Source organism: Eleginops maclovinus, chromosome 12 (genome assembly GCF_036324505.1).
Source record: "Eleginops maclovinus isolate JMC-PN-2008 ecotype Puerto Natales chromosome 12, JC_Emac_rtc_rv5, whole genome shotgun sequence".
Lineage (NCBI taxonomy): Eukaryota > Metazoa > Chordata > Actinopteri > Perciformes > Eleginopidae > Eleginops > Eleginops maclovinus.
In genome coordinates this window covers 25,227,561-25,243,260 of record NC_086360.1, presented here as the reverse complement: position 1 = coordinate 25,243,260, position 15,700 = coordinate 25,227,561, and the positions used below count along the sequence as shown (strand labels likewise).

The 15,700-nt window shown below is 40.2% G+C and overlaps 1 protein-coding gene and 1 non-coding gene across 3 annotated transcripts; both read right to left on the bottom strand.

Annotated features, from left to right (window-relative positions):
• Positions 1-6,286: 6,286 nt before the first annotated feature.
• Positions 6,287-14,936, bottom strand: LOC134873247 (cytotoxic granule associated RNA binding protein TIA1-like). Of its 2 annotated transcripts, none has more exons than XM_063896716.1 (12): positions 14,691-14,936; positions 13,838-13,934; positions 13,499-13,597; positions 11,697-11,751; positions 11,375-11,462; positions 11,093-11,168; positions 10,783-10,891; positions 10,592-10,687; positions 10,341-10,425; positions 9,577-9,715; positions 9,013-9,167; positions 6,287-7,668 (listed from the first exon to the last, which is right to left on the bottom strand). In XM_063896716.1, exons 1-12 carry the CDS (start codon positions 14,714-14,716, stop codon positions 7,530-7,532), a joined length of 1,164 nt encoding a protein of 387 aa, XP_063752786.1. In that variant the 5' UTR covers positions 14,717-14,936; the 3' UTR covers positions 6,287-7,529. The 2 variants fall into 2 exon arrangements, with proteins under 2 accessions (XP_063752786.1, XP_063752787.1); XM_063896717.1 differs by having other exon boundaries at positions 9,013-9,164.
• A 580-nt stretch (positions 14,937-15,516) lies between these two features.
• trnag-ccc (transfer RNA glycine (anticodon CCC)) lies at positions 15,517-15,587 on the bottom strand. Its single transcript has one exon. It is a non-coding gene; the product is annotated as a tRNA-Gly (tRNA).
• Between the last annotated feature and the right edge of the window lie 113 nt (positions 15,588-15,700).

Sequence of the window (15,700 nt, the reverse complement as noted above, 5' to 3'; positions counted from 1 at the left end):
ATGACATCTAGTCTTTGATCCATGGAGCTCTCTGTGTGCTGGCGATGAGCGATGAGTCAAGTCAGAGGTTTTTTTCTTCATTTGGAGCGTTACAGACAGTTGTAATGGGGGGGGGGGGGTTCGCCTCAGGCTGTCTTTGTCCTACATAGGACTTCTTTAGGACTCCCACTAGAACCGTGAGCTCACAGGAAGTGGCTCGGGCTGATCTACAGCCAACCGGTGTCCTTCATCAGTGTGCCATTAATAGAATAAAAGCATTCCTTCTGATGTGTTGAACTAATTACGTAAATGTTTTGGCTAATCAGTTTTGTAAAAAGCCTGGTGTTGTTTGTGTAAGTCCTATAGGTCTGTAAGTCCTTCGTAGGTTACTTTTACAATCAGTCCAGTTTTAAGATCTTTACACTCGCCTTCTGTCGGTCAGAGAAATGAATTCAAAATACTGCTGCTGGTTTATGAAGCTCTGAATGGTTTCGGGCCAAAATACCTTTCTGCTTCTACATTTAGAACCATCCAGACTCTCAGGTCTTCTGGGACTGGTTTGCTTTCTGTCCCCAGAGTTTAAACCAACCATGGAGAAGCAGCGTTCGGTTATTATGCTCCAAATGTCTGGAATAAACTACCAGTTTTTCATTTTCTGGTAAAAGCACTTTGAATTGCCTTGTGTTGAAAGCTGCTATGAATAAACGTTCCATGCCTCACTTGTGAAATTAGATCAAAAATAGTCCCAGTGTACAGGCTTTTCTTTTTTATAATCTAAACCTGTAAGAGAAAATGTTAGCTTGGTTAAACTATGAATCCATTAGTTTGTCTTACAGTTACTAGCCAATTTCTAACTAGTGACTTACAAAAGAAGGTAGCACCGCCACAATTTAAGAAACTAAGATAGTAAATATGAAAGTGTAGTAAATAGATAGAGGAAACATACAGTATGTAGCTCGGTCCAATCTAAAGTGTAGTATCACAAGCTTTCAAATAACATTGAAAAATTCAACTTTAGGGGGTTATTCATTTGAATGTTTGTCTAAATTGAGCCAATTTTAGTTCCTTTTTTAAATACTGGGTAGAGAGAAGAGAGAGTACAATATCACGTGTTTTTATATTTCCAAAGTATGAGTGTTTAATAAAAGTAGGGGAGTAGAACGTACAATATTTGCCCCCAAAATGTAAAAGGATACTGTATTTGGCATGAAATGGTAAGGTTCAATTGAAGAACAAGTATGTCAAAAATAAAAATTAAATACAATACTTGAGTAAATGCACTTTGTCAAATTCCAATACTGCACGCCAACACGCACAAGCATTTTGCACACTGCACGGACACAAACCCTAAACACATACATTATCCACACGGTCCTGACCTGCATACAGTGTGTTTCTGTAGTGTGTGTGCATGCATGCATGTGTGTGTGCGTGTTTTCATTGGAAGCAGTCGCAGCTCGAGTGTACCCGAGAGCACAGCTTCATCTTTATTTGCCTGCTGGATTATTCAGCTTGTGTTTGACGTACTGCCTATAAATCAGTCATGACTGTCTAGCGAGCTACAAAATCACCTGCAAGTCTATTTACACATGCCAGGGATTTGACTTGCTGCTGAAGCTGTACACAAAGTACACAATAAAGCTGTCAGAGTTATGAACACAGCGGCAGAGCTCTGAACGAGGCTTGGCACAGCAAAGTTTGTGGAGTTAGTCTGATATAAAGGTTAGACATTCAAATGATTTATGAAAACAGGATCGCAGCCAGCCTGACTGTCTGTCAGACCTGGAATGACACCTGCCTTTCGTCTTCAAAAACTGCTGACCTTTCTTTCCAACTACAGTATGAAGCCATACAAAGACTTCTAATTGCACATATCCAATACCAGTCTGGCCACAAAAATGGAAGTGAACAGGATTTCATTCAAAGTATTCAACAGCGATATCATTGTGTATAAATCAGGGGCGCCCAAACGCTTTCCCCTTGGAGGGCTGAGACTAAATTTAAGGATTGGAAACAGACAAAAAGCAAAAACCTACTGCATTTGATCTTATTGCTAACATGCAAAATGGTACTGCTGTAAGTAAATTCTAACTAGAGCACCAAAAGTGTCTCAATTTGCAGTAAAAATAAAAGATCAAGCTTAAACCTCTGGGTCTGAAAAGGGAAACCAATATGAAAGTGCCTTGATCCTGCATCCTCTCTCATACCCAGCAGGGGGCAGCATCACTGGTTGCAGAAAGAAGTCATATTGTATAGAAGTGTAGGAAAAAAATACCCTTTTTCTCACTTATTATACATTTCCCTGAATGTTTATGGTCGTAATTAAGTCTTCTTCAATATAGTATGGTTGTTCCGATTAGTTGACAAATAAATCAAGGAAATTAAACTACTTTTAAAATTGCTGCTTTAATCTATTTTAAATGATGTTAGGGTGTCGGAATTGAGTATTTTACTTCAATCCTTTTAGTCGTTTTTTCAGAGAATACCTACAGACTTCCCTTACTGTAAGTAACATGATCAATGCAGGACTTTTACTTTTAGGTGGAGTATTTTCACATTGTTGTCTAAGTGTTTTAACTGAAGTAAAATATCTAATATTTAATTAGATCCTCCACTACTGATTAAATTGCATTTCTTAAAATTCTTTGCCACTATTATTACATGAAGACACAATTAAAGGAACACATGTTTCAGTTCAGAAACACTTGAAATTAAGAATAATCATCCAGTGTGACTTTTAGTCTCTTTTGGTAGTGTGTAATGTATTTCCCCTCACACACACACACACACACACACACACACACACACACACACACACACACACACACACACACACACACACACACACACACACACACACACACACACACACACACACACACACACACACACACACACACACACACACAGTGCTGAGTGCGCGGTGTGACAGAATGCCTTAATTATGGATTAATTGTGTCATTAGCAGGTTTCTGCTGTTGCCACCACATTGGGCCTGTCAAGGTTAATTACTGGAACATGTTTATTTGCTGTCAGCTGCTGCCGCAAGCTGTCACTTGCATGGAAACACAGACAAACACACACGGACGCTGCTCACTCACACAATCCACAGGGCACCTCGTTTCCCTTAAGCCCTGCAACGATTTCCTCAGCTCTTTAGTTTCTACTTCTGCACACTTTGTACAATACTCCGTCAGCCACCTGAAAAACAAACACACCGTGATCCTCCATTCAGAAGTATTATCCAGCAGTCGCAGAAAGAAGGGCTTGATCGATATGAGTTTATCAATGGGCGATGCTGTTTAGAAATCAGGCCAATATTTCTCATATAATGCTGACAAAGCATAATTAAATAATACCAACAAATGCAAAATTGCTGAATTGAAATGAACATTTATTTAACATTTGCATTGTCTCTGATGGATCTGTACTCCTGTGCACTTATATTGAACAAACAAAACTTATACATTCCCACAGGTACTAAAATAAAAACACAAGTCCAATAAATTAAAGGCACTCAAACAGTTTATCTATGCATGTGTATAATATAAGATGTACCTTTATTAATCCCTGTGGGGATAATACAATACGATTAAATACAAATAAAAAGGATGTACAGGTAAATAACTGTTAAAACAACTAACTTAAGGAATGAAATGAACATATATACATTTTGTGTGCAGATTGTTAAATATATCTACATTTATACACAGATACTGATGCAGCTAAATTCAACCCTGTGTATATGGTCTGTGTGTGTTTGTGTAACCCTTTATATATGGGTTAAATGTGTGTGTGGGTGTGTGTTTGTGTACTAAACCCTGTGTATATGAGCTATATGTGTGTGTTTAACCGATGTGCTGTATGTGTTTGTATATCATACTCAGTCTATGCGGGTTCTATGTGCGTGTACAACGACCTGTGTTTATGAGCTTCATATGACCTTTTACCCTGTGTATATGATCTGTATATAGGTTTGTGTGTGTGTGTGTGTGTGTGTGTGTGTGTGTGTGTGTGTGTGTGTGTGTGTGTGTGTGTGTGTGTGTGTGTGTGTGTGTGTGTGTGTGTGTGTGTGTGTGTGTGAGGGCTGTACTTGTGTGTCTGTGCCCTCTTCAGTCACAGTTATTGTGTCTGTCTGTCTGCAGTAACAGGCAGCACAGATGACAGGCTGATAAATGCTTTGTCTCTTCAGGGCTGCTCAGCCAGGACCGGCTGGCTTTAATGGACAGAGAATCTGTTAGAGAGAGGAGAGAGATGTCAGGAGATGAGTAAGTGAGCAGATTACAGCTCAAATCAATCAAAGCCTCCACCCAGGGTTTCTCTTTCTGTCTCCCGTGTCTCCTCTTTCTTCGTCTCCTTCTTAATATTTATGTTTCAAAGTTCAACCTTTACCTTCACAGCATTCATCTTCAATGATCTTCCTTCCTGAATGCAGGATGTGTTGTTGTTACAGAGTATTACTACACTCTGGTAATAATACTTTGACTGAGCAGCAGAGCCACCTGCTCCAGCAGCGTGCAGGAACAATGAGCGGAGGGCGCCATCTAGTGCCCACACCCACCATCACAGGTACCATCATATTTCACAAGTACCTTTAAGAATAAATTAACCTAAAACTTCAATTTTCATGCAGCTTTCGATTTCTTCTCCACAGCTTCATCTGGCAGCATTATTGACTCAAACACTTATTGCACAAAAAACCATGAAGACTTTGGCTTTAATAGCAGCATCAAATAACTGATTTTTCATAAAGAAAAAAAAATAATGCCTTCACTTAAATATTTGCAGATTTTCCATCTAATTATTTGAATATTTGGTTTGATTTTGAAGTTTGTACTTTTGACAGTGGTGGAAATAAACTGACTCTATAAAACATTTGACAGCAGATTCACAAACACATAATTATTTCTTACTTTCACTGAAGACACGATTCCAAAGCAGGCTCATTAGGTGTTCCTTTGTCTGTGAAAATAAAATGAAACTCTCTTTCTTTTTATGGAATGTGTCGGTCCAGACGATTAAATTCATAATATGGTTACACTATCAGCCAACAAAGTCTAAAAGGTGGATGCTACTAACAAAACAAACAGACAGGCTTCACGTACATGTGTATTTGTCTTAGCTTATATAAGTGTAAAGTACATTTTCATCACGTCTCATATTGTTTATTACACAGCGGTTTGTGCTGGGGTAAAGCAAAGACTCCTAAACTTCTCAGATGTATGAGTAGTATAATGGCAAATGAGGTTGCCCGCCATGTCTTCATCCTAGATGTGCATACCATAAACCAGGGGTGTCCAAACAGTTTTCACCGAGGGCCACAAACAGAAAAATGTATGGAGAGCTGGGCCACTTAGAGGTGAATGTTGCCTCAAAAGTTCAGTTATAAGTTGAACAGCCTACATCCCGTCTGTCTTTAGGGTTTCATTTATTCTCTTGGCAGCTCATTCCTTAAAACAGAAGCCTCAGATTGCTGATAACAGTAAATATGAAGGTTACATTTCAAGCTCGTTATAGAAATAAGTTATTGGGCTTTTTTTAAACTAAGATTTGTTAGAATATGTTTGAAATTCTAAATGACTGCATTTGTTTAAAATTGGGCTCATTAATATATTTGAACATATATATTTGAGAAGTACAAAATAAGACAAGCAGAAGTTTAATTTGAGGGCCGTATTGCATTATACTTTTAGAATTTGCAGAGGGCCGATTCACAATGGCCTGCGGGCCGCATTTGGCCCCGGGCCGTTGTTTGGACACCCCTACCATAAACAATGACATCTTCTAAAGGAGCTAATGTCCAGGCATACATTGGTGTAAAGTAAGAAGGCTACAGGAAAGTCGACTTAAACAATGTTGTGATTATTAAAAACGGTTGCCTCAAAACGTGTACTTCCTGTTTCAAGTTTTGAGAGCAGAAGGAAATTATTTCACCCAAACAGACTTTTTAATAAATCGAATTAGCCCTTCACACTAAAATATAATTGACCCCGTGCCAGGTTGTTTTGAACATTCATTAATCTTTAAATCCCATAAGGCATGTGTGTGATATTGTCTTAATTAGCATGAGTTATTTAGATATTTCCAAAAAGTGGTTTTGTGAGAAAGTTACATTTGTCCACTGAGATCAGTTCATCCTTGAGTGACAGAGGACAGTTTGTGTCCTATTTGAAGACATTTCCTCAAGATGTTCCTGTGATGGAGGACCAGAACACAGAGGTATGCAAATGGATTTTTACATAATTTTCTCAAAAGCAGTTTTTGATAAAAGCAACACCAACATGAGAAAAAGGAGAACACGGCGTGGTTTATGTGCATTAGCATTTTAATTTGACAAAGCAAGAAAACATTGATTACAGTAGCAGAGTCATCAGTTCTCAGGGCTAACACCTTTCTCAACAGAAGGGTCTGAAAATGTCTGTAGGCACTGCCTAATTAAAAAGAGGATCTTGTCAGCTAAAAGAAACCAGCTCTATAAGGCAACAGTTACAATGTAGGCCTCCCCATTTCTCTGGCAAAAACAGCAAGTGTAAAGGTTGAATCCACTCAGATTTTTGATATAAAATACTGGCGTCTCAATAGATATTTAAAAACCATCCAAAGGGTAAAACATGTTTGCCCTTTCACATTTGAATCGTGTTAAATTTTAAGTCTGCACTGCATGGCAATGCTGTTTAATCCCTGCATGGAAGAATCGCGTGTTGCACGGCGCCAGAGTCACTGTACGCAGCGCCACTCTGCTACGCACAATGTTGGAGTTAACTGTCAAGTTATCAAAACAAAAAAAGAAAGCAAGCACCCACAGTTAACAGTAGCATTTTACTTACATGGTTTCAAATGGATTCATGGCTATTTACATGTGGCGAAAAAAGATTTGAGGCTGTCCGAAAGATATGAAGGAGAAATGGAATGCAAAAAAAAATAAAGATAGGAAAACACTCTTGGTTGTCAAATTTGTCCCAAAGTACAAGAGAGGAAAAAACTGTGCAATATTTATCTGCTCTTACAGAGAAACAGCAGTGGCAACAATCCCTGCAAAAGATTTTAATCCAAGAGGAACAAAATTAAAACAGATTTCCATTTCTCAAATAATAACTAAGGTTCATAACTTAGACTTTTTAACAGCTTCTTTAAAAAAAGAACAAAAGAAAAGCCTCTCAGAGTCAGAGAGGAGAGATGTGAAAATGGAAGCAATTTGTAAAACCCGAAAGAAAACAAAAATCCCAAAGTTTGTCCTTTACAGTTTTATACTCATTTACAGTTAACTTAAAAATGGAAAGAGCCCTGGTTCGTGGCCAGGCTTCCCTACCACAAAGGGTGTAAATACCTGTGTGGGTCAAAAATCGCTCCTCCCTGGCTCCCATTACCCCCCTCCCCCCCAATGTAATCCCATTTACATCTCGTACAGACGCCAACCTTCCCATCAGGCTGCACGTCCCAGTAAAAGTCTTAGTCCTGCCACAGGTGGAGGCGGTGTTACACAGCCCCGCGGGGCACCGTGGAGCCAATAAGAGGCCGCGGGTTGACAAATCTCCCACCCTGCCCACTTATCAGTGTGTGGGGTATCCTGCGGCTCCCATACCGGGCTGGTTGGCTAGCATACTCCCATTCAATCCCTGTGTAGGCTCCATAACCCCACCGTTACTGATGGCGCTCATGCCAGTCCACCCAGCACTGGCCGGTAAGTGACTGCAAAAAACGAGGTAAAGAGAGAGAGAGAGAAGGGGGGAGGGGGGGAGACAGAAAGACAAAATGCCAGCAGGTTAGAAGAGACAAGGCGAAAGGGAGCCAAAGGGACGGTTTATATTAGAGCTACTAAGAATGAGAACAAGAAGGCAAACAGAGTTATCAGAGGGTGTGAGGGTGAGGCAGGCTGGGTAAAAATCAAGCTAGCGAAAAATTAAAAACAGAAAGTGGAGGGCTCTTTGGAGGGGTGTCATTTGATTAAAACATGGGTGGACAAGCAGACAAAGAGCATAGAAGCTAAGCGCAACGAGCTAAATATTCCTTCCTACCCCCCTCCCAACAGCTGTAAGCATCATTCTACATGGAGGTACTTCCACTAATTCACACGCATTCTGAGTCTTTACGATTTAATAAACCTAAGTTAGAAGTTCAGTGTGGAGATACGACAGCTTATACAGGATAAAGTATGTTCAGATTTCAAGTCAGGAGAGGCGCAGCGCCCTCCTCTGGGTATTGTGCATTTACTGTGCATTCCACGATCACACCTGTACAGAGCCTATTCATACAGCTGCTCACCAAGAACTTTAGACTGTCAACAACATATGGCCTCTCCTTTATTTTTCTTAGGTGCACAAAACGTCACAGCACATAGGCTGTCTAAATAAAAACAAAATTTGATAACAAGCTACAAAAGATATTTAACATGTCCTACCGACATTCATTTACAGATCAAATCCTCAGATATATACGTCGAAATAGATCAATGAATCCAAAGAAAAAAAAGAATGTAAAAAGCTATGACATGGATGAAGACATACAACAAAAACCAACTGAACAGCCTTAAAGAACACAGTCCTTACACAGAGTAGGGGATCGTACAAAAAGGGGAAGTTAATCTTCGTCACCAACGTCCCCGGGTCTGGACAGGAAGTGAAAAAAACTTTGTTCTGGACTGTAAGCATTTACATTGTTCATTCACTTTTAATTAATTAAATGTATTGAGGTTCAAAAAGCTTCGCGCTAATTTAAGGCAGTTGTCTTTACAATCATATTTTGGAACAGTTTAGAGCTAAGTGACGAAAACTATATGGAACAGGAACCATCAGCTGTTAGGATGGGAAACATGATGACAACATAAGTAAAGTTCAGATTGTTCTGTGTATGTCTCTGTGTGTGTGTGTGTGTGTGTGTGTGTGTGGGGTTGTGGGAGGGAGGTCTGGGCTCCTTTCTGTGGCCAATGCCGGCTCTCGCTGCCCCGGTCTTGTAGGGGTTGGGGGTGGGGGCTCTGGTGGTGCTGGAGTAGTAGGAGGCGGTGGAGGGGAGCCCTGTGCACACCGTGCTACTTACTTGAAGCCCTGCTGGTTCCAGGCCTGGCCGTAGACGCCGTAGGTGGGGACCTGCCACCCGTTGGGGACGTACTGGCTGATCTGGGGCCCGTTGCCGTACCACTGGCCCCACTGGCCGTAGGGCTGGGCGGCTGCAGGGAAGCTCATCTTGTTCTGCTGCGGGGGGGGGGGGGGGGACAGGGTTTAGGAAATGTGAGCAGGTTTTGATGTTTGTTAGAATGTTTTAACCCCTGCTTTCTTATTGTTTGTGTGGTTTAATAACATTCTATCTCCGTTTATGGTCTTATGACTATTTATACATCCATGTGACATCCCTGCAGCTTAGATCTGCTTCTAGCTTAGTTTGTCCTGAAAAGAGAAATGCCACGCAAAAACGTTGTATTTCAATATCACGATAAATCTATTAAAATGCGTACATCACAATATATGTAGTGGGGTATTACCACGTTTATAGTGTGCTTGATTTAATTTGCTTTAACGTGCTGATGTTGCCCTAAGACTACAGGAACCAGGGGCTCTCTCTAAGCATCGTGTATACATCATGTTCGGTACACGGTGTCCTCACCTGGGGGATGGGCATCTGCTGCATGGGGCTCATCATGTCCGGGGTCTCTTTACCCCAGTAGCATTTGACTATGTGGCCCTCTATTGAGGTGCCGTTCACGGACACAATGGCATGGGCTGCTGACTCATGGGAGTTAAACCTGCAGCACAAAAACACAAGCAGAGGACACGCCGAGTTCAGAGGTAAACCTTAGCATGACGCGAGACAGGAGGAAGAACATTTATTATAAGAATGTATTCAACGTATTATTATTTTTCTAAATACAGGGAAATGGACTCAAATACTTCAGAAGTATTATTTAAGTTACCAGGAAATGTTGTTGCCATGTTGACATAATTCCTGCTGCTTATTCAGGGCTGCACATTATTATTTTCATTAATGATTCATTTGTAGTAAAGAACCCCAAGGGATATCTAATGTCAGTTCATCTGATCTTGCCAGTCCACAAGGAGTAAGATATTCACTTAAATACGATATGAAGAAAACAGAGAAGAGAAGCAAAATCTGCATAATGGTAAAAGTAAAAACATGAGCTTTCTGTAGTTATTCAATTAGTTAGGGATTATTTTATCTATTTTTAATATATACATATTTTAAATAAACACATGGTACAACAGTGGTTCTGATTAAAGGTGTCGAGTTTTAAAACCAAATATAAAATGAGAAGAATGCCAGATTTCTGACACCAGGATCAAAACAATTACGTTATACTTCCCCTCGCTTTACAGAAAAGAAAAAAGGTCGGGTAATATGAATCAACTTACCTCACAAATGAATAACCTTTGTCGGGGAAAACTCTGATTTCCATGATTGGTCCAAAGGCAGAGAAAGTTTGTCTCATCAGTTGTTCTGAAACAGAAAGAGAACATATGGATATCAGATATCGCTTTCATTTGGATTGATGATTTAAAAAAAGGGATAGCTGCTTGAAAACGCTGAATACAACACCTTAGGGATGACATGAATTTAGAAGACTCGCGCTGATGCAAGCAATGGTACTGATAGTATGAATTACCTGTCAGTCCTGTGCTGACTCCACCACAATACACAGTGCAGTTACTGGGGCTGGACTGATTCACTACTTCTTCGAAGGATAGGTGCTTTGAGTTATCTGCCGGGGGAAACGGAGACATCTCTACTGTTAAAACAAGAGTCCAGCATGCTGTGTAACCAGGAAAAAAAATACACAAATTCATAACAACGCACTTTCATAGGTGGCCTTTGGGGCGGGGGGCTTTCTTGTAGCCCAATTAGTTCGAATCTGTCTGCCTCCTAACCACTGACCGCCCATCTGCTGAATGGCGTTCTCTGCATCCTGGAAACAAAGAAAAGGTCCGGTTATTTTAAAAAGCAGGAGCATCATAGCGTTACTTTATTATTAAATTACATCCCTTTAGAAACAAAGCCAGGTTAAAAGGAGTCCTACATTGGTAAAACAAGACGGACGTGGTCCTGTTTTCAGAGCCTGTTTAATTTAATACAATAGGATTTGCACATTTAACATGACTCTGCTTACCCATTTGTTGAAGAAAGACACAAAGCCGTAGCCTTTAGATTTCCCTGTAGCCATATCTTTCACAACACGAGCATCTCTGTGGACAAACACACCAACAGGACTATGATCAGACAGGAAGCACAACAGTACTACGAGTTTAACGATATATATCATTGCCCTCTATATATGGAATATACGCATGATATCTACATTTTATTATTATGAGGCGGAACAAGGGACGTCAATATTTCCTGGTCATTTTTCCCATAGAGATCTAAATCAGTCAATCCTCCTGATACTTACGATATCCTGCCGAATGGACCGAAGGCAGCTTTGACGTCATCTGTAGTAATTTCTGGGCTGAGGTCTCCAACGAAGACATGAAAGTGATCTATAAGGGAGTTAAGTATGTGAGAATACAGCCATCTTTTTCAAGCTTTTTCCAAGATTGCGACTTCCTGCAGAGGGGTGCTGATTTTTATCAGCGTTTCTTAAGAGGGGAAGGACAAAAGGAAAGACATCTCGGCAAAACCAAGACAAGGGATAAAATGACTACATAAAGACATCTAAGCAGTTACAATCGTCCTGTGTTAAAAAGACTCCATCAACGCTGACTTGTACTTACTACTTGTGTCTTTTTTCTGGCTGGTTGGCGTCGTGGCCCAGTTGACTTTGACCTCCTGCAGAGAGGGGCAGAGAGAGAACAGAACAGGTGGGGTATGTTTACATCATTCACAGAAGCAACCTCCAGGATAGAGTTTAACTTGAAAAGGTGGAGTCTGCGATTCTTATCCGATACGCTCAATCAATTTGATCGGATATTTCTCACGCGTCGAGAGCTTTCTGTTTCGTGCGAGAGCTGAAAAATATCCAGCGTTCATACAAAAACACGGGTTGATAAACTAAGTGTAATGGATCGATACAGTAGGGCTGTAGCAAAAGTTTTTTTATTCTCAAATTTGGCCATTTTCTTTGGGTTTTCAAATGACACTTCGAATGTCTGTAGTTCAGAAGGTGCGTTACTCTGATAGTGCGTACGGGGCGAAGGGAAGGTTTGTTTACGCGCATTAAAAATGTAGCTTCACTAACGTTGGAAAGTATGGATTCAAGCAGAATATTCAGCTAGATTAAAACGTAATGGGATTTGGGAAATTGAACAATCTTTTTTTATCAATCGATTTCCAAAGACAGTAAGACGAGGACGTGCACCACTGTGTGTGTTTTTGATAGAGGGGAACAAAAAGTGAACTATTGCACAATGTCTGTTTAACAGTGCAGTGCGAAAATCAAGGTTCAGAGATCATCAACTACAAACATTCAGATTTGAATTTAGAAAAATGCTTCATGGACAATCGGGATATGTCACTAATAATAATTTGAACTAAGGAGTAAATGCTTCAAGCGCAGAACTATTTGGTACAGACGCAAGTCCACAACACTTTCCCAGCAGAGGAAAGGCCATGGATGATCAAAGAGAGAAGGTTGAAGCGAAAGGGACGGTAAGTGATCAAATATCAACAATTTTTCTTCAGAATCACAGACTTCAACTTTAAAAGCGGAGTTTAAATTCCTAAAATTGCAGAATCGACTTTAAATATTATTTTATTTGGTGCCTTTGACCTAACTTTTTTTCTTTGTATGTCAGGAGACAGAAATGATCTTACATCTAACGTTTTAGCTCTCAATCTACTCAACATAAACTGCTATGGGTCTACCATTTGTGGCCAAAACTATTTTATGAACAGATGCAAGAACTACTTAGAAAAGCAAAAAGGGGGGCATCAAGGCTATTTTGAAACATTATATAGTGCGGCATTAGAAGTGCAATTTACAGAACTCCTCTGCGGTGGTTGCCAATTAAACACAACTCACCTATTGTGGTGGTTCAGTTCAGTGCATGCAAAGTAATTTAATTTTTGAGTTTATGTCCTAGCACTGAATTCATAATCCCATTACTTTAATATTCTTTCACACGGCCCCTGGGCTTTTTAGATGTTAATAATTTGCTTTGTTATTGTAGATAACACAACTTTCTCGAGCTCCTCTCAGAACTTTAGTTTTGTCATTTAGTTTTTATTGTAGCTTACAGATTTTTGAAAACTAAAAAGGACAGCACTTTTTTTCAACGAAATCCTCAATTAACTTGAAAAACTTAGGCCACAAAATGACAACATTATTCATACCTCACACACAGCTACATATCTCCCTAAACCATTGGGTTCAACGGGTCCTAATTTTACTTATAGAGATAACTTTCTGGCTCAAAAAATGCTCAAGATATGATTTTGACCCAGGCTCCAGGAGCTTCCCCTATTGCTGTGTTAGCAGTCCTGTGTTTTATTGTTTTTTATTAGAAGGCACATAATCTAAATGTCCCATACCCAAAGTCCACCCATCGCCACTCACCCTGTAGACACGATAGCTTACCTTACCCATTATTTTCCTTCCATTCATGGCTGCCAATGAGGCAGCAGCATGCCTGTGGTCATAGAACTCCACAAAGCAGTATGGATCATTCCCAGCCGTCTGTCAATGGAAAACAAAACTGATATTAAGTCCACAGCAAGGGTGACATTTTAATCACTGCAGAGGACAAGGGCCACATACTGTTAATGGGGAATTAATGCCAGATATGATACACTGGGAGAGGGAAATGAACAGCAAGTATAATGTGGATTGAGACTTTCACATGCAGCAGAACCACATTTCAGGCCCCTGATGAATGCCATTTCCCATAGTGAAATAATAGATGTGGTTAACACTCACATCTACTATCATTTTACAGCTCTTGCAAGGTCCTATCTGTGTGAAGACCTGCAGGATGAGGGGCTCGGTGACATCCCTGGACAGATTCCCAACATACCTGCAAACAAGGAAAGAGATGGGGGAAATTGAGTCTTTGTCAAACAGGAAGTAGCATGCAAACAAAGGCTAGTTAACCGGGCTAGCCACAACCCACAACAATACCTTATATTTACATTAAAAACAACAATGAAAGCAGGGGTAAATATAACTGGGGGTAGTCTAATTTCTACACAGACAACTCGGATATGATCAGGTTTATTGGGGCTGTCCCGGGCCGTTGCTCCAAGCGTTGACGTGGCTTGTCTTGCCAGCTAGCTAAAGCTAGCCAGTTAAAAGAGGGCCTCATGCTAAATGGATTGGCAACTAATGGCTATACAATATCGTCCCCTTCACAAGCTGACGCATGTGAACTCCTGATAAAACACATCTATTGAATAATTTAATATATATTTCAAGTAAAACGGGTGCATTTTAGAAGCAGTGACTGGCTATGTACGTTAGCATCTTTGGCTAACGTTACCTAGCATTAGCCTAGCATAAGCTAGCCGCTCAGTTTCATTTTCAAGCGAGCTACGGTTCCGTCTATTTATATAAACGCCTAAATCAAACGGAACCTAACGTTTAAATCAAAAAAGCAATACTGTGTTCACAAATGTGTCTATTTTGACCATGAAACTACAATGTTGAATAAAGGTGACTAAATCACAGGGTCGTTTCTTTTAAATTGAAACAACAACGTGGAAACATTTCGCCGGTATCTACACGGATCCTTCTTTTCCATTCCAGGACATAGACGGGGCCCGATGTTACTCACAAGGTTCTGGGTTGATCGTCGTCCATCGTCAATGTTTTAGTGGTCGCGTCCTGAGAACTCTTTAATCCAATGACATACAAATGGCGTGTGCTTAACTTGAGCGACCGCAAACGTCAAGAGGTATATCTACTATTTTGTGATAAATCGGCGGCCGTTTCGCTCTCACACACACACACCGCAGACAGCCCCAGTCTGATGCAAACAATAGGAAGTTGAAGATGGCGGAGGAGCAGCGTCAGCAGCGTCAACCTGCGCGCTGAAATGAAGCCAAAATCAAGCGCTCTTTCTCCCACACAAAGATGTTGCTTCATATTTTTTTGCGGCATATGCAGCAAAAACAGTGAGTTTTGTAGCTTTGCAAAATTATACAAAACTGCTTATTCGTGGTCATATAGCTTTAATGACAAGATTCCAAAATGTTAGAGAAATTAGAATTGGAAACCTCTGGAAAATAAGGTAAGATAAGATGGACCTCTATTGATCCCCGTAGGGAAATTCAGGTGTTAAAGCAACAACAGCATAAAATAGAAACACAGATAGTACACATGACAATATAAACATGTATATACACGAGATACAGCTACAGTCACCAGTTTGGGTGAACATCGTATGTGCATACAGTGCAAATATTACTTTTGTTGGGTTAACCATGCAACCTATCAAAACTAACCTGCACTGAATATTAATAATAATAATAATAAATGCACAAAATCTTGCAAGTTACACTTCAATATTATAAATCCTTTAACAGGTGATTATAGTTCATCAATTGCCGGTGCATCATTATATATGAATTTTTATCTGAAAGTTACGGAAGCAAAAGACGTGCGCCGCCCGGGAATCGAACCCGGGTCGCAAGAATGGGAATCTTGCATGATACCACTACACCAGCGGCGCAGATGCAATACGAATGGAGAGCTTTATATATAAAGTTAGTCATACGAATTGGTGCCAACTATATTATTTTATTTAACTTCCTCATCATATTTATATATCTCTCTCTTTATGCA

Bases quoted from the DNA above. Each gene is read 5' to 3' on its own strand.
- LOC134873247 (XM_063896716.1), bottom strand. From the start codon at position 14,716: ATGGACGACGATCAACCCAGAACCTT. The intron at 10,892-11,092 runs GTAAGCAGAGTC...CTTTGTTTCCAG, and splicing joins TGTCTTTCTTCAACAAATGG to GATGCAGAGAACGCCATTCA. The intron at 9,168-9,576 runs GTGAGGACACCG...CCCCCCCCGCAG, and splicing joins AGCAGATGCCCATCCCCCAG to CAGAACAAGATGAGCTTCCC.